A 19,259-nucleotide genomic window follows, 5' to 3' on the forward strand; every position below is an offset into this window, starting at 1 on the left:
CAAGTGTTTGCACTCGTGTTTGCCAAGTAGCATAGAACACCTATTAGACTAACAATATTTATCTGGTTCACTCAGCGTTCTTAGTAAAACTGTAACGACAAAACATTGAAAAAAATTAGAGTAGATCATCCTTCTTGAATGACTTAATGCAGTCAGTATGCAGCTTGTAACAAGCACATTCAGTTCCAGAATCAATGATTTCTAACTGTGCATCTTTCTGTGATCTCTTGCATTCTAGGCAGCAAGGGAAAGTGGCCCTCCCCCAGAGTCCTCATTCTGTGGCATCTTTGGCAGCAATGAAATAATTTTGAAAAAGGTGCGCCATAGACAAGTCGGTCTTATTCAGTGTTGTGTGGAAGCATTAAAGTCATTTGCAGGATTAGTAACACCGTGTATACTTCTAGTGCCTGTGACGCGGCTGGAATTGAAGACAATTCGCACCACACGAAGCAGACTTGTGAGTGTGACATCACATAACAGCTGATTCATGGCAGTAGTGCTGGCCATGCACTGGTTAGTACTTCGTCAAACCTCTAAATAACAATGTCGTATCCTAAAAAAATACCCTCGTAGTAACCGCCGTTCACTATAAGCATCAATATTCTTTACACGCTGATATTCGAAAGAAAGGTAATATACTTCGTTGTATTACATTATTGAGCCTCAATATTCGGTTCACTGTGTTCGGTCTTTAAACAACAAAGAGTCCAGTTTTGCACCTGTAGTGGAAATAAGGTTGAACAAGAACTTTACCTGTACACACAGTTGTGTAGTGGCCCACTCCACGGCCCTGTTTCTAAGGGCAAGCTATCATGGTCTCCACATTTCCGCATGCGTGTCATTCAACTCAAATGTATAGCGTCTCGCCAACTTCATGAAGTGCAGTTAGGACTAGGGATCGTTTGAGCCAGAGAAGGAAGAAGGGGTTACTCATTGTCCGCTACTAGTCTTTCTGTGACTCGAGGCGCGGAAGCTGATTGGAGACGGACGATGGAAGAGCCACCTGTGCTGGTTCTCTTAAACGTGCAGCGGCCAGCGTACCATATCAGCTACGCCGAATTTCATGCCTCAAAATGCCGTTTTAGACGTCGGAAGCTTAACTTAACATCATTAGTTGTGTTTTTATACGCTTAAGTGATGTTTTCAGACTGTACCTGAAGTGCCTGCCGCGATTTATCGCTCACGGCCAGCGCCGCGGATGCCGACGCCGACGCCGACGACACCGGCTTTTCTGCTACACGAGCTCCTTAACGCTATCGCGTTAAAATATTGCGGAGCGCGCGAGCGCGTGGCGAAACGGCGCTTCTCCCCTGCTAGCGGTGACCCCTGTTGTCGAGACCGACGCCTGCGTGCATGCGCATCCCTCCGATACTGCAAGCTGTTTCCGCGCTTCCTCCTTGCGCGCCGGCGACAACAGAGTGCAGCCACGAGGTGTCCTTCTAGCGATTGGCGCTGTGGCGGCTTCGACTAGCAAAACTTCCTTTATATACAACGCAAATCAAGAGTTCATTTCCGTCTTGCCTGTCTCCTTCTATATAGCGCGTTTTCTGCCACGCACCTAGAAAGAAAGAGAAAGAAACAATAAAGATCGGCGTAAAGAAGGCGGAGCGAAGAAAAAAAAATAACTTGTTGCGTTGGCCACCAGGCCCTATGCGTACGCGCTCGTGACTAGACAAAAAGCTGCCGCATCGGTGCGCGCAAGCTCACGTTTCGCATAGCTTTGCTCGTTGAAGGTGCCACAGCGCCAATCGCAAGGAGGGCACCTCGCAGCTACATTCAAATATCGCCGGGGCGCAAGGAGGAAGCGCGGAAACATGCACGCTTGCAGTCTCAGAGGGACGCGCATGCGCGCAGGTGTTGGTCTCGACACCATGGGTGCGACGCTAGAAGGGGATCGCCAGATACTCGTGCGCGCTGCAGTATCTTGTGGGAGGGTGTACATATGGGGCTGTCCGTTTCTATTGTCGAGTCGTCTGAGCCGTTCGATGTGTTGAGTGCTAAACCAACTTGCCTCCTTTAAAACACTTCTGCGAGCTGCCGTTACTCGATATGTACTTGGCAGCGTTGTAGTAACGCATGGGCAAGAGTGGTTCCTACCACGAGACAACACCACGTGTCGAGAATGTTCCCCCGCTTAGGTATCGTTTAGGTATGAGATAATTAGCTGTTTCTATGTTTGGCGACATTGACCAAATGTATTGTCACCATGGGTAAACCGCGCCTTTTCCGGGGGAGTGCTTGCTTTGCAATTTATTATCCCAGTGAAGGCACTCTTCTTGCTAAGTACTGTGGCATTGTGGATAATGCTGACATGATGAAGGTAGAGGGGAGGTGTTTTTAGCATACGTCACTTATGAATAACATTTCTGAACAAACGTGGAAACCACACTTCTTTTTGTAATGTAAGATCACAACAATGTGCTGTTTCGCGGCCTTCATCCAACCTTTATTCGACAGTGTCCTTGACGAGAACATCTGTTGGTGCTGTCTTTACTTGGCTTTTACTTGTCAAATCATATTTCAGCATAGGAAAAATGGCTGTTGCTGTGAGATAACACAGCCTTCTGGTGGATTATTTTCTGCATTTTTTCAAAGCAGTCCTCCCTTTCAACCCATGTTTTATAGCAGCCATTTTCATAATATACTTAGATGTGTCCATGTTTGGCGAAAGTAAGCAAACTCCATTTTTACTAGTAAGTAATGCCATTCCCGGTGGATTGTTTCTTTTGCGTGTTAGGAACCAAGAAAGGACACTATTCTCCCTGATCGCGATGTCATCGTGGGTGATGCTGACATTCTTAAGACAGAGGTGAGCTGATTATGGTGTGTTGATGTCAGTTATATAATTTTTATCAACGAATGTAGCAACTGCACTTTTTACATTGTAGCAGTATAATACACTGTAGTGCACTGCTACGTCCCACTATGATCCGATCACAAAAGATGATGACGACATGCCCAGCACGCTGACGTTGCACGATTAGTGGAATCAGCGGTTACGAAAACGAAGGCCATTGGCGCTTGGTCCCGCTCCCACCTGAATGAGTGGGCTCTGTTAAAATATAATTTGTGGACGCTAGGCACAAGCGGTTTTTCTGTGCGGTTTTTCTTCACCTACAAATTGGTGACTCAGCCACTTCCCTGGACCTTGCGCCGCAAGGAGTTCGAGCCCTGCTGTCTTCGCAGTCAACCGGCTAACAAATAAGTCATGTCCTCGGATTCTCCCAATCAAGTACTGCCGTCAGCGCTACCACCCAGCGATCCCAAGGTCTCCACGCTCAAGCTCCCAGAGTTCTGGTCGTTGGACTCGGAACTTTGATTCATTACCGTCGAATCCTTTTTCCGTCGCCACCGCCTGAGTTCGTAGTTGACTAGGTTTGATCACGTCGTTGGAGCGCTTCCACCTCATACTGCTGCGATTTTTTGCGATGTTCTACGCTGCACACCCGTCCACTGCCGCTATGACCACCTTAAAGCAACATTCACCCAGCGCACCAAAGAAACGGAGCAGCATTGATTATAGCAACTCCTTGCATTGGACGAGCTCGGCGACCGCAAACCTACCGACTTATTCCGTCACATGCACACCCTGGCTGGAGAGCTGGCTCCTCCAACCGACAACTCACTTCTCCGGGAACGTTTTCTGCAGCGCCTTCCAACACAGGTGCGCATGATCCTGACCGTGTCTTCATCCTCGACACTGAAAGAGTATGGCTCAGTTGGCCGACAAGATTATGGATGTCGGTTTCCCCTGCGTTGCCACAGCCCATCGTCCTCCTGACTTTCCGTCCCATGGCGAAACCGCTGCCGACAGCTATGAGCATCTCCTCGAAGCTAACGATGAGCACACAAGGCAAGTAAAGCGATTGACAGCGGAGGTCGCTGCTATCCGAACACGTAAACCATGTTCTTCATCACGACCTCGCCGCGCCAGCCCCGGTCACTCTGAACACCGTTCTTCTACTCCTATTACGCTTTTCTGGTACCACCGTCGCTACGGCTCTCGCTCGAACTAGTGCAGTCAGCCCTCCTCCTACGCGGAGAACAGTTGGGCCGGACACGGACAGGAACCGCTGTTCCCGGCCCCAGATCCAATCGTCTTTTCCACGTCACCGACCGTGTCACCAAAGGCCGCTATCTCACCGACACTGGCGCCGAGATCTGCGTCCTTCCTCCTACGTTGGCTGAGTGCCGCCATCCTTCCGACTCGCCAATTCTCACCGCGGTCAAAGCATCGACCATGCGCAAGGCGACTTTCTTTGGCACTGCAAGCTCGTCGTCGACGTGCGGCGCAGCCACGCCTTGGACTCCGAGACAAACTTAACCGTCCAAGGCGCTTCCTGTCGCGCTCCACCGCTCCGGCTTGTCCAGGCGCACATGCCGTTCCCGACCCTTGGTCAGTCGTCCTTTCGATGTTCCCGGACCGTCTTCCAACCCCTCTCCTTTCAGTCCTCGGTCGCTCACGGCGTGACACATAATATCGCCATGACTGGCTCTCCCAGGTTTGCTCGGGCTCGTCGCTTCGCGCCGGATCATCTAGCTGTCCGCAAAGAGGAGTTTGAGCACATGCTTGACCTTGTCTTCATTCGTCCCTCCTCCAGTCTTTGGGCCTCGCCACTCCACATGGTGCCTAAGATGTGCGGTGACTGGCGCCCCTGCGGCGATAGCCGTGCTCTCACTGTGCCGCACTAGTACAATACCTCACTTTCCGCATTTTACGTCAGCATTGTACGGCTGCACCATTTTTAGCTAGGTCGACCTGGTCAAACGCTACAACCATGTTCCTGTGGAGCGCTCAGATGCTCTGAAGACGGTCAATAGAACACCCTACGGCCTGTTCGAATACCTGCACATGTCTTTTGGTCTTCGTAATGCGGCCCACACCTTTTAGGCGTTTTATTTACCAGGTATTACGTGGCTTGACGAGCGCCATTACCTATCTTGACATCCTTGTCTACAGCACCACCGCCGAAGCTCACAAGCTCCATCTACGTCAAGTGTTCAAGACTCAGCAAATTTGGTCTTGTTGTTAACCGTCCGAAGACCGAGCTCGGTGTTAGGGAGTTGGATTTTCTTGCCCACCGCATAAACGCACAGAGCTTTCGTCCACTCTCGACCCGCGTCACAGCCATCCGTGAGTTTCTTCAGCGTCTACCACCATGCAAATGCCCGAATTTCTTGACCTCGCAAGCTATTACCGACGCTTCATTCCTCACTGCGCCAATATACCGCAGCCTCTCCACGACCTTCCTTCGGACATCAAGACACCGAATTCTCCCATGGCCTGGAGCCACACCGCTGACCGTGTGTTTAGAGGCATCAAAGAAGCAGTTGCCAGCGCGACGCTGCTCGTCAACTCCAAATGCGACGCCTCAACCTTTGTCATAGTTGACGCATCGGACACCGTTGTCGGCGCAGTCTTGCAGCAATTCGTTGCTGGTGCATGGCAGCCCGTCGCCTTCTTTTCCAAGAAGCTTGCGCCCCTGAGCGCCGCTACAGCGCGTTCAGCAGAGAGCTGCTTGTCATATATTTTGATGTGAAGGGCTTTTCACATTTCACTTTCATTGGCCATAAACCACTATCGCGCCCTGGTTTCCCGCAGCACCTCCTACGCTCCTTGCGAAATCAGACTGCTCGCCTACATTTCCGAGCATACCAGCGACATTCGTGACGTCAGTTGAAAATCCAACGCCGTTGGCGACGCACTTCCTCTCACCGCCATCCATGCAACGGACCACCGCTGACCGGTCATCCACTTCACGACCATGGCTACCGCCCAGGGTGTCGACGCAGAGCTCGAGCTGCCTCACGCGAGCGGCACTTCTCTGCTGTTAAAGATATCTTGCTTCCTCACTGCAGCGGGCACCTCTTTTGTGATACGTCATTTGGACGTCCTCGTCCTTACGCGCCTCGCCCTTTGATGCCCTCCATTCATTGGCTCATCCTGTCATCCGCACGACACTGCACTGCGACACTGCGACAGGCCAGTCCTACTGGCCGCGTGCGTTTCGCAATATCACCATCTGCTCTTCGCCATTCGTTTAGCTCACGGCTCCCTCGCTACAAGGGGGCCCTGTAGTGCACTACTATGTGCCACAGGGATCCGATCACAAAAGACGATGACGACACGCCAAGTTCGCTGACGGTGCACGAGCAAAGGAATCGGCGGTTATGAAAACGAGGGCGAGTGGCGTTTGGTCCCACTCCCGCCTTATTGAGCGGGCCCTGTCAAAATATAATTTCCAGACACCAGGCGCCCGCGTCTGTACGGTCTCTTTTCACCCGGAACACCATACACAAGATTGGTTTTTGCGATAAAACACGATAAATGATTGTTCGTCTTTTGCATCGCAGGATGAACGCAGTCTTCCCATGGAGTTGTCGTTCAGGGGTACCACATCTGATGAGGTAATTACCTGTGTTTATGTTTGGCGACAGTAGACAAACATTGCTTTTGCTGGAATAAGTATTGCCGTTCAAAGTGGCTTCTTTTTTTCTTTACACAACGTATTCGAATGAGTCTGTCAAGTAATTTAGTAGATGCCTCTTGAGCGAGCAGGCTTTCGCCTTCACACTGTTTGGCATATCCTAAAGTGATTGTCAATTTTTTCGCATGTTAGTAACCCAGTCAGGGCACTGTTTCCACTGATTGTTTTGGCAATATGAGCTATGCAGATAATCAGGGATTGCGCCAGAGGTGATTTGTTCATAGTACGTCGCTTATGTATATGTATAACAGTTATCAACGTATGCTGCAACCATACATATTTACTTGGCACCACTATATTATAGCACAGGCAAGATTGGTTGTTACAACATACCAAAATGACTGCTAGATTGTCTTTTTTTGTTTTCGTTTTGTGATCGAACCGGGCCTATCATTCAGTGTCTGTTCAGTGGTTGCACGTCTCATGAGGTAATAGCTGTTTATGCTTGGTGACGCTACGCAAACTTCGTTTTTGCTGGTATAAGTCTTGCCATTAATGGTGGATTATCTTTTCTGCATGCTAGGAACCATGTGAAGGCACACTTCCCGTTGAGAACGACGACATTCTGGATAATACTGACGTGGTTGACACAGAGGTGAGCTGTGTGCAACTCATTTTATGTGCACTACTTGGCGCCAGTGCGGATATTTTAGCAACCGGCCTCGTTTCCGCAGTATGAAATCGCATCTCTTGATCATTTCATCATTTCTTCCGGTATATTAAAGAGCCACCTTGTTGTAGAAATACACTTGTTCACGCTCACTTACGTAGCATCATTGTTGAGATAATCGTGACAGGGGCGAGCTATGTATATTCGCTTAATTTATCTTCTTGCCTTTCAGCATGGAAATGGGAGTGGACTACGGAAGAAACAACTCGGAAAAATAATGTTACGCTGCACGCATTAATTGTGGTAGTGCGCACGTTACCCTATCTTGCTGGAAATTAGGCGCGGCATCGTGACGCATCCTAACTTAAGCAGCATAGAAAGCAGTTAACGCCAGTTTGTACAAATTCTTAGGTTTTCACAATACGAGATACTGCATCGCGAAAATTCTCATTACTCTCACTAGCTACAAGTTCCGCTGTAAGTGAGTTACATTTGTTGAATGTACGTGGCAATACCGTACAAATGCTTGAAGGCGTTTCAGCCTCTAGTTGAAGTTCATGAAAGATGCTGTCTTCCAAGGTGAGGCGTGGGTGAAAATTTGCTGTATTAACCGTAATATTTATTTATTTATTTATATATTCATTTATTTGAAGATTACTGCCAGCCTCTGATTAGAGGCCTCAAGCAGGAGTGGTTATATACATAACGAACGATACATTGAGCACAAGGTGCGAAGCGTGAGCAAAATAAAATAGCATTGAATTTGAAAATGTGAAGAGCGTGTCATTTTCAAAAACGTAGCATTGAGAGCTAACAATGTAAAACCATTCCAGAAAAAGTAAGTGCCAACTACTCTTAGCGCTAAGTAGACGAACACTGAAGAGACAGAAAAACAAAAATAGCACATATGTATACAAAGCGTGGCAAACGACTTCAGAACATATATCCTATCAGACAAACATAACGTAGTAGTGTGTATAAAAATTTGTAGCAGTGGCAGACGCATCAGAAAGCACGTGCGTTCAGGTTCGTGGAAGGACAGCCGGAAAATAAAAGAAAAATAAGGACAGCAAAAAGGAAAGGAGGGCAGAGATGTGCCCCGCTCATTTCTACAATTTCTATGAGCAGTTTTAAGAATTATTCAGTGGTGTCACAGGCAACCACCGCAGCAAGAACTACATTCCATTCCCTAATGGTTCGGGGAAAATATCAATTTCTAAACGCTTGTGTCTTGCAGTAGTAATCTTTAAGCTGCTTAGCGCGGATGGACCGAGTTGATCGAAGAGCGAGAAGCTCGGTATACTTGTCATTGTCGGTGCCTAATTTTTCATGATAGAGCAGATACATGTACATTAATCGTTCTTTATATCCCCGTTTTTGTACGGTAACTAATTCTGCTGTTTCGAGCATAGCACTTAGTGATACATATGGGCTAAAGGGAATTGAATGCAAGTCTTATCGCCTCGCTTGGTTTTTTCCAGCTTTCTCTATGTTAATATCGCTATGTGGATCCCAGACGACGGACCCATACTCAAGAATCGGGCGGACGAACGTTTTATAAGCTAGTAGCTTTATCTCGCGGGGTGACGCAACGCCTCAAGTAACCAAGCTTCTGCATGGCTTTCTTTTCTATGTATGCGACGTGCTCATTCCACTTTAAGTCCGAGCTGATAACTACGCCCAAATATATGTAGCTTGTCACATGGTCAAAAATTTGCCCATCGACCGATTACTGATTGTTTAAAGGGTGTCTTTCGCACGTCACGGTCATCACTGCAGTTTTCTTCGCATTGATTTTCACTTGCCATTTGCTGCAGCATGATTGCACTGTAGACAGCGAGGCATTTACCAGCGATTGGTCAGCTGGACTACGGATTTCTCGGTATAAAACGCAATCGTCAGCAAGCAATTTTATTTTACCTGACATTTCCTGTGCAATGTCATTGATGAAAATTAAGAAAAATAAGGGCCCAAGCACTGATCCCTGTGGGATTCCGTATAGTACAGGTCTTGAACGTGAATGTGTTCCGTTTATGTTTACAGTTTGCCGTCTCGAAGTAAGGTATTCTTGAATCCAAGATAGAAGCGAGTCATTTTTTAAGTATAGGTTTCAATTTTATCATGAGTTTGGTGTTTGATACCCGGTCAAATGCTTTTTCGAAATCTAGAAAAATAATATAAATTTGGCCATGCTCATCCAGAATAGCTGCCAAATGTTTAATGATTTCTGAAGCTAAGTAGTGGTTTAAGGCCCTTTAAGAAATCCATGGTGCCTGGGGTCGAGGAAACCATGAAGCTCAGGAAACACTGTTAGATGTTTAAAGCTAATGTGCTCCTAATTTATTATGAGAGCCATGGTGGAGCGACAACCTTTGATCGGCGCCATGTAAAGGGTGAATCGCCATCCGACTTTTTTTCATCAGTTATGATCAGCGGCATCATTGCCATCGTAATAATCATCAGCGTAACATTCAGAATAAATTGGTTCGTAATCGTCATCATCATAAACTTGGTCACAATTCTACACTGCAATATCATCAGGATAAGCCCACGAAATAGGCTAGAAACAGGCGACCCGATACGAAAAAGTGGCAACACCTCGCTAAAGAAGAGCATGTTCACATGCCAGTATTGTTAAAGTTCGCAACTTTCTGTCATTATATGATACGTTATGAACGGTTGTTAATAAAACACAAATGGAGCTTTAGAAGCAAACAGGTAGTTTCTTCGCATGCAGAGAGCTTTTCAGTGAGTGCGTATGATCGCAATCTGTAAAGTATGGCGCCATAAGTGACCTACCCTGCTCCACTACGCACGTTCTCATGTTTATGTCTGTACTATGCCCGCAGGGGCTAAAATTTACCGTATTTTTGGTTCAATTTTCCGTTTTTATAGGCGCAATTTAGGCTTTCAAGTGCTCGAACAGATTCGAAAAATATTCGCATTTGTAAATAGTGAATATTCAATTCGTTATTCGAAAGTGTCCAATAGTCGTACATCCTTAATGTTTTTACTTGGCATATACTCGACAACAATGTACACCATGGGCTAAGTTATTACAACCAATGTGGTGAACTGTCTTATTTTGTTATTTCATGAGCCCAGTGACAGCAGCTTTTTTACTCGGCAAAGGGACGTCTTCGGTAATGCTGACATAGTTCAAACACAGGTGGGCAGTACAACTATCACTGACGTGTAACATTTCGCAACCGTTTACGGAGTAGATAGCAGCCCTGGCAAGCATTCCTATAAAAATCAGTAGGCTGTCGGATTATCGAATTGTTGAATGCTATCAGATTATTCAAAATAATTGGTGTATTGCTTTCATATATGCATTCGCAAGGAGCAATGTGGGATAGTTTTGTGTAATATGAATGTAAATATTCACAGCACATTTTGGGAACATGCAACACGAAACCTTGGGTTTGTTTCGGCATTTATACAAAGTAGGAGAGTCTTGCTGATCATTGCGCGCTTTAGTTTATGGGTAAATTATGGGTAAATGCGCACATGAATGGCAAGTGTTTGCACTCGTGTTTGCCAAGTACCGTAGAGCACCTATTAGACTAACATTATTTACCTGGTTCACGCAGCGTTCTTAGTAAAACTGTAACGACAAAACATTGAAAAAAATTAGAGTAGATCATCCTTCTTGAATGACTTAAGGCAGTCAGTATGCAGCTTGTAACAAGCACATTCAGTTCCAGAATCAATAATTTGTAACTGTGCATCATTCTGTCATCTCTTGCATTCTAGACAGCAAGTGAAAATGGCCCTCCCCCAGAGTCCTCATTCTGCGGCATCTTTGGCAGCAATGAAATAATTTTGACAAAGGTGCGTCATAGACAAGTCGGTCTTATTCAGTGTTGTGTGAAAGCATTATAGTCATTTGCAGGATTAGTAACATTGTGTATACGTCTAGTGCCTGCGGCCGCAGCGGCTGGAATTGTAGACAATTCGCACCACACGAAGCAGGCTTGTGAGTGTGACATCACATAACAGTTGATGCATGGCAGTAGTGCTGGCCATGCACTGGTTAGTACTTAGTCAAACCTCTAAATAACAATGTCGTATCGTAAAAGAAAATACCTTCGCTGTAATCGCCGTTCACTATAAGCATCAATATTCGTTACACGCTGATATTCGAGAGCAAGGTAATATACTTCGTTGTATTAGATTATTGACCCTCAATGTTCGGTTTACTGTGTTCAGTCTTTACACAACAAAGATTCCAGTTTTGCACCTGTATTGGGAATAAGGTTGAACAAGAGCTGTAACTGTACACAGAGTTGTGTTGTGGCCCACTCCACGGCCCTGTTTCTAAGGGCAAGCTATCATGGTCTCCACATTTCCCCATGCGTGTCATTCAACTCAAATGTATAGCGTCTCGCCAACTTCGTGAAGTGCAGTTAGGACTAGGGATCGTTTGAGCCAGAGAAGGAAGGAGGGGTTACTCATTGTCCGCTACTAATCTTTCTGTGACTCGAGCCGCGGAAGTTGATTGGAGACGGACGATGGAGGAGCCAATTGTGTTGGTTCTTTTAACCCTGTAGCGGCCAAAGTACCGTATCAGCTACGCCGAATTTCATGCCTCAAGATGCCGTTTTAGACGTCGGAAGCTTAACCTAACTTCATTAGTTGTGTTTTTATACGCTTGATTGATGTTTTCAGACTGTCAGTAGCTCAACAATTCAGTTGCTAATAATTACTATGCTAATTAGGTTTTAACTATACATTTAGTTGGACTGGCTTGTAGAAATGTACTTTCAGTGGCCAGAATTAAAGGTGGACAATATTGTTCTAATTTTCCTTGATGTATAACTATGGTTAGGCGCAATGCTTTCAACTGTGAGGAATTTTTTAAAGCCTTGTTTATGAGAAAATGGAAATTTGGCCGAGCCGAGGAAATTTTTGCGCTTCGACATTGAAATGGTAAAACTGCTGACGTGATGTCGCGTTTTTAAGCTAAAGAGAATACAGGACAATGGGACAAATGTTGAAATCCTATGGACACCGGGGCACACCGGCACGGATGGGGGAAACGCAGCCGCTCACGCTGCTGCCGCGCAAGCAGGTGGGCTTGATTACACGTACAGCTCCCCACACTCCATTTCCTCGCCAAACCCCGCGGACCAAAACCCATACCTAAACATATTGGCGGCAGGCTCTCCTAGCAGAGCACTGATGCATTACATTCGTACTAAAATAAAAGCAGACAGTAAACGGAGATTATTAGAAGCTACACCAGTACATGTGTTTGACGACAAGGGAGGGCTTACCCGCACGGAAGAGGTTTTCTTGAATAAGGTTATGGCAAACGCTGCGTACACACCACACATACTTGAGAAATGGCATCAACCCAGACAAGCTACGATTGCGAAGACTTACACCCGATGTACACATTGCCAGGAGTCATGCAGAGCATACTTGCAACACCTCATTTGGAGCTGTGCAGCTTTTTCACAAGGGAGATCCAACATTCAGCATCTACTACACGGAGACATTAGAACATTAGGAATTGCCATACAAACTAACCCTGAAACACAGAAAGCCATTGCGACATATGGCAGACAAAGTGGCCTGTTTCGAGTAGTGTAGAAGGGGTCGATCAGCCCACGTGAGAGCGGCGGAACTAAACATGCACCTGAGCCTGCATAAAGCGGAAGATCCCAGACTGAGATGAAGTGTTTCAGCCAACAGTCTGGGTACCCACATTCCCTTCCCTCCTAATCCCCATCAGCGGCCTAGAGCCGTCCCCTTCCTTAAAATAAAGGCTTTATTCATTCATTCATTCCAGTCACCGCAAATTGCTTTCGCCTTAGCATGCAAAAGCACTTTTTACCGTACAACAGTGCCATCAACGCATTTCGCAAAATAAACGACAGGGTACGTGCAGATGCCGTGATCCCTTAACGGAGAGCTGCCACTGCTTAATGTCAGAAGGGGCCCGAGGGGGAGGGGGGATTTATTTGTTGAGGAGGACCGAGGCCCTCCTTCAGAAGGTCAACTTGACACCCATTTCACAAAGCGCGGGAGGCCATCTTATTAAACGTAGTGCCTTGCACGGGACCACTATAACTTGAATTTTTTTCGATTAATGATTTATTCGGCGTAATAGGTTAACTTAATGTGGCATGATCAAACACAGGAAAACAGGTATTGTCGTAATGCTGCATGCATTTCCCCGCTGAACAGCACATGATGCTCACCACCCTTGATCGACTAAGGTTCTTGGAACAGCGTACTCTTCCTTGAGCCACTTGAGCGTGAAGCTACCTGCTCGTGTATTGGTGAAGGTTCAGCTTAGTTTGTTTAGGTTAGCAGTTCATTTTCGTTCGTTCAGTTATGCTTCTTGACTACTGTGTTGCACAAAAGACGCATGAATTTTCTCTACATTCGTAAGTAGGTAGGTGTGGAAACCATAACATATATTGTTGCAGTAGTGCCTGAGGCCGTCATATATCCAACTCATGTGCTGTGTTGTAGATAGACTCATTTCCTTTGAGTTCACATATTTTTAACCCTTTACCTTCCGAGCTATTTGTGAAAGAAAAAACAACGTTTCCAAAATGCCAACTTTATTCAAAGTGCTTGATTGAATCTGCACATGAAATAAATGAGCGAAATATACTCACAAAAACATCTTTGTTTTCAGAGCACCCATAAAAATTTGTTTCACTCTAGAGAACGTCGGCTTCATTACACAGCTTGAAGTTGGGTTTCTTCAGCGTCAGTGAAGTAAACGAAAGGTGTACGTCCCAAACACAACTTCTTTGGCCTATGAGACTTGAGGAAACCGACTTTACGTAGAACCACATTTACCCATGTAGGGAAGCGCTTGTACGGCATACATCGAACCCAATATCAGGAGTTCCATTCCAGACTTCCCAGAGCATATGCGTTTCCTTTTTACACATTTATACACTATAAAAGTATATATCCATCATCATCATCATAATCAACGTCATCATCATCATCATCCTGTTTTCTGGCCACTGCAAGGACGAAGGCCTCTCTCTGCGATCTTCAATTACCCTTGTCCTGCGCCAACCGATTCCAACTAGTGCTCCCGAATTTCCTGATTTAGTCGCTCCACCTAGTTTTTTGCCGTCCTAGACTGCGTTTCCCTTCTCCTGGTACCCATTCTGGAACCCCAATGGCTCATCGGCTAACGAACTGGCGCATTACATGACCTGCCCAGCTCCATTTTTTCTCTTGATGTAAGTTAGAATATCGTTTATACCCGTTTGCTCGCTGATCCAAACCGCTGTCTTTCTGTCTCTTAACGTTATGCCTAGCAATCTTCGTTCCATCTCTCATTGCGTGGTCCTTAACTTGTTTTCAAGCTTCTTTGTCAGCCCCCAAGTTTCTGCCCCATATGTCACCACTGGTAAAAAGCACTGACTGTACACCTTCCTTTCCAATGATAATGGCAAGCTTCCTGTCAAGAGCTGACAATGTCTGCCGTATGCAATATGACCCGTTTTTATTCTTCTATAAATATCCATCTCATGATCAGAGTACCCTGTGACTAATTCACCTAGGTAAAGGTACTCCTTCACAGACTCTAGAAGCTGACTGGTGATCCTGAACGTTTGTTCCTTTGACCAGCTATTCATCATTACCTTTTTTGCTCTGTATATTATTTTCAACCCCACTCTTGCACTCTCTGTGAAGGTCCTCTATCATTTGTTGTAACTCGTCTGCATTGTTGCTGAATAGAACAATGTCATCGGCGAAGCTAAGGTTGCTGAGATATTTGCCGTCGATCCTTACTCCTAAGCTTTCGCGGTTTAATAGCTGGAATACTGCTTTACACAAATATGCAAGTGTATATATATATATATATATACATATATATATATATATATATATATATATATATATATATATATATATATATATATATATATATATATATATATATATATATATATATATATATATATAATATGTATAGCTTTTTAGAGTATATAAATAGTATATATAAGTATATATATATATCTCAGTATACTGTACAATGAGCAAAACGTGAACGAGGTGAATGCAGGAGCCAACGTTTCGACAAGTGGATTTGTCTTCTTCAAGGCGGCATATGTTTTCCTCGCCACAGGATATATAGGTGGGGTTCTTCTAAAGGGGAGCAGGTGTGAGGCGAGAGGACGCGGAAACGATGGAAAATGTGTTAGCGTGTCGAATTGAGAGTAACGGAACGCTGTATACAAGGTCAAAGCCAGGGCAGCGCCCCCCCCCCCCCCCCCGCTGTCTGTCAACACACGCGCGTTAGCCGGCATGTCCACGGCGTCTGACATGCCGGCTGACATAAAAAAAGGGGGGGGATACGTCTAGCAATCAAACTGAGTGTTTTTGCCTATAGCTTGAAGTTTAGCACAGCGAATAGATTCTAAAGCTCCCTTTGAAACGTTTATGCCTATTGGTTGCAATGTCTTGAACTTATAGATAAGGTATGATTCTATGTATTTTCTTTCTCGTTCAGAACGGAAATTCGACTGTAAGATGTAGTTTCAGTTCATCAAAGTGATGACCTGGTTGGTTGAAATGTTCGGCGACGGCTTTGGGAAGCTTTTAGCTGTGTCTGGGTGATGTCTGTATAATCTGACGTTCACTGATTGTCCTGTTTCACCGATATAATGTTTCTTACAGAATTACATTCAACCATATAAATCACATCCGAACTTGTGCAAGTGAAGCTAGATTTGACTTCATGTGTATAACTATTTGCGGTGCTTTTAATATTAATGTCACTTTGAAGGTGCCTGCAGGTTTTGCACCTAGGGCGACAACATGCTTTTATTACGGGGGAATGCTGCTGGCTGAGTTTTGCGTGCACTATCATGTCCTCAAAGGTCGTGTTTCGGTGACAGGTAACCCTGGGTACATCCGGGAACGCTTTTTGCGCGCGCGCACACACACACACACACACACACGCACACACACACACACACATATATATATATATATATATATATATATATATATATATATATATATATATATATATGTGTGTGTGTGTGTGTGTGTGTGTGTGTGTGTGTGTGTGTGTGTGTGTGTGTGTGTGTGTGTGTGGGTCTGCGAGCGAGCGGAGCTGTGAGAGGGCAGTATGCGGACAGGTCGCGGTGAAGGCTGGCTGGAGGTCCGGAGCCCATATACAGGTTGTAGACGGCATGTTAGCGCTTGTCCTTTCTAGTCTTTGTCGATCGTCCTTTCCGCGCTATGCTTCCAGCGTAACCATGTATTACCAACCAGCCCAAGCGTATACTTTTCTGTAGCTGGCGTCAACGCAGCAGCTACATGTATGTTCTTAGCGCAACTTTCTTGTGGCATTAGAGACCGGTCGGGAGGTGTTGTGCACATGAAGTTATCAATGCTCGTGTGGAGTGACGAATGACTTCGTTTTTACGATAGTCATATTAGCGCGGGGTGTTACTCCAAGAGCGGCAGTGAATATATCACCGGAGGTTGGCGATTGGCTGCATGTCCCGGAATTTGAAATGGAGCTCATTTTGGCTTCACACATATTTTTGTTGTTATAGTAAAACCAGCCTTAATTTACTGTGTTTCAGAGGCGTCGGCCCTCAGGGCAGCAGCTAGGGGCAGAAGGGCCAATAGGGTAAATTTTTTTGTTGGCTGACGCAACCCTTTATCTTCCGCTGAACTGCACCGGGTTCGGGATATGGAGATCTACAGGTGATGATTTACAGATATGCGACACACGGCCGTTAAACTGAAAGCGTTGGCTTTGACGTTCTTCTTCTCGCAGCCCGTCGAGCGACGAAAGCCAAATGGGCGCCACAGGAGGCACGGACGTCGCAACAGCGAAGGTTCAACTTCACAACGTGGATTGGGCCAAATAGGACAAGTCCCGGAGTACCGCCACTGCCAGCGAGGCCTGAATAGTGGTGACTTCTGTGCAGACGCGTCTGGTCCACCACAGCCAACCACGTCGCAAAGCTGTTTGCATGAACCATTTGCTATAGGCTCTGAGTATCCCACAAGGCGCACCGAACGAGGTGGGCGCGCCGGCCGTCACCCTGGTATGGCCTGTGTTAGACGAGTGCGGGGCGCCCGAACTCAACTACGGCCTCCTGGGCTCGCTGCTGTTAGAGGCCACTATGCGGACTTTTGGCGGTGCCGACGTGATCGACGATGGCTGCGGTTAGCAGATTCCGTGGTCCCCGAATCACCGGCGGCTGTTACAGAAGCAGTACCACTGCGACACTTACGGGGAATGCCTGCGCACACTGTGAGCGATTTCTTTGGTTGATTCACACATTTTTAAAAGCAAGGTCTTAGCTGAGTTTACACAGATATGGCATATCTAGGATCTGGCTATCTTCTAAACATTTCCAGAAAAAGTACGGTCCGCATTAGGTGATTCGTAGATATCGTATGAACATGAAAATGGTATCCTCTTATGCCAAGTCATGCCGAAAACGCGTAGGAATAGTTGCAACTAAGAATAAAATCTTAAAAAATGTATAATTTGTAGAAACGGGGTGGGATGTGAGTGCCTGGGTCGCTGTCGTCCAATGCCATGCCTTCGCGAAGTGCCACTTAACTGCCGCGGCCTCCGCCAGATATGACACGAGGCACCCGAGTTCGATAGAATAGGGTAGGGTGCCTCGATATCCCGGCCTTCAAGGTGGCGACACCGTATATCCGAGGGTTTTCCCATCCAGCGCGTCTTGACGAGATTAGCAAGCCGTCTTGCCGATAACCTCATAACATATACAACGCGTCTTCTAGATGTTTTCGCAAGATAATTAAAACATCTTGTGGCCGTCTTGTCGCAACCTTGCCGGATGTCTTAAATTGCCTTGTAGCCGTCGTGAAGACTCTCAAATGAATTGCGAAATTTGAAATCTAAGACAATTTGCAAGACGTCTCATAGTTGTTTTGAAAATGAATACAAGAAGTATTGCAAAACGCTTTTTAATGGTGCAAACAGATTCTGAAAGACAAACTTATGACACTTTCTAGTCAGTCATTTAGCTAATGTAGTCCTGCATTTTGTTGAATAACCAGTGCTTTAATACCCGCGGTGACATATACAAGCAATTTCAAGCCTCTTTAAAAAGTAGAGGTGCAATTTCTAGTCAGCGCTTGCTTAAAATTCATACAACCGTCAGTACCTCAACATTGAACTCAAACTGACTGACGCCACGCTTTAGCTTCTGCTGAACTGCACTGGTTTTATGAGAGGGGGATCTACAAGTGATGTGTGGACAAAAAGTCATGTCACGTGCGACACACGGCAGTTAAAGTGAACCCGTTAGCTTAGACGTTCTTGTGCGCAGGCCGTCAAGCGACGAAAGCCAAACAGGCACTGCAGGTGGCGCAGGCGTCCCGGCAACCAAGGTTCAACTTCACAACGTGGATCATGCCAGCTAAGACGAGTCCCAGAGTACAGCCACTGTCAGCCAGGTCTGAAGTATGGGAGCGGTGACTTCTGTGAAGACGCGTCTGACCCACCACTACCATCTACGTCGCAAGATGGTTTCCATCAAACATGTGGTCCTGCTTAATTTAACTTGAGGGCAGTATTCTTTTGAGTATAACACGCATAACAAACATCGTAATAGAAACGAATTTTACTAACTCAACTGCGTAATGTAGCATTTACAAAGCCACAACCAGTTGTGGCCAAAACTTTGCCTGATGGCTCGGCGCTCTTAGTGGGCATGCAAGCGTACACTGTACAAAAGTATATAAATAAAAAGAAGATAATGTTTGTGATGCTCACTTTCGATTTGTGCTGTTCCTGTTATTTTACAAGTTCTTTCAGTTTTACGTTAACCAAAATATTGTGTTAGAAGACAGTTATCTGTTTCGTATTAAAGAAAAAGTTCTGTTTCTTGTTTTAAATTTTTCTGTTGTTTCAATAATATTTTTTGTTTTAGTTACAGAAAATGGATGCGTCAAACAATTATACATTTTGAGACACAGAAAAATTGCTGTTTTTTCTGTTACTTGACATTTTTCTCGGTTCTCTGTTTTTTCTCTGTACAGATATTTGATGTGTAAGGACAATTTTCTATCGTGATGAATAATGGGCGAACCAGGAATGTCGCTGAAGCCAACGCTTTATAAGAGCATTTCTCTTCTTCGAGGAAGCAACCCAATTGGACGACGATATTACA

The 19,259-nt window shown here is 45.7% G+C and overlaps 1 protein-coding gene across 1 annotated transcript in view; it reads left to right on the plus strand.

Annotated features, from left to right (window-relative positions):
- Positions 1-18,722, plus strand: part of LOC135921651 (uncharacterized) — an 88,121-nt gene extending 69,399 nt beyond the window's left edge. Inside the window, exons 9-15 of the mRNA XM_065455925.2 lie at positions 239-316; positions 2,738-2,809; positions 6,355-6,408; positions 7,012-7,083; positions 10,855-10,932; positions 16,880-17,362; positions 18,417-18,722. Coding sequence (XP_065311997.1) covers positions 239-316; positions 2,738-2,809; positions 6,355-6,408; positions 7,012-7,083; positions 10,855-10,932; positions 16,880-17,362; positions 18,417-18,644 — 1,065 coding nt within the window. The 3' untranslated portion in view covers positions 18,645-18,722. The remainder of the gene's footprint in view (positions 1-238; positions 317-2,737; positions 2,810-6,354; positions 6,409-7,011; positions 7,084-10,854; positions 10,933-16,879; positions 17,363-18,416) is intronic.
- Positions 18,723-19,259: the final 537 nt, after the last annotated feature.

Source organism: Dermacentor albipictus, unplaced genomic scaffold, assembly GCF_038994185.2.
Source record: "Dermacentor albipictus isolate Rhodes 1998 colony unplaced genomic scaffold, USDA_Dalb.pri_finalv2 scaffold_15, whole genome shotgun sequence".
NCBI lineage: Eukaryota > Metazoa > Arthropoda > Arachnida > Ixodida > Ixodidae > Dermacentor > Dermacentor albipictus.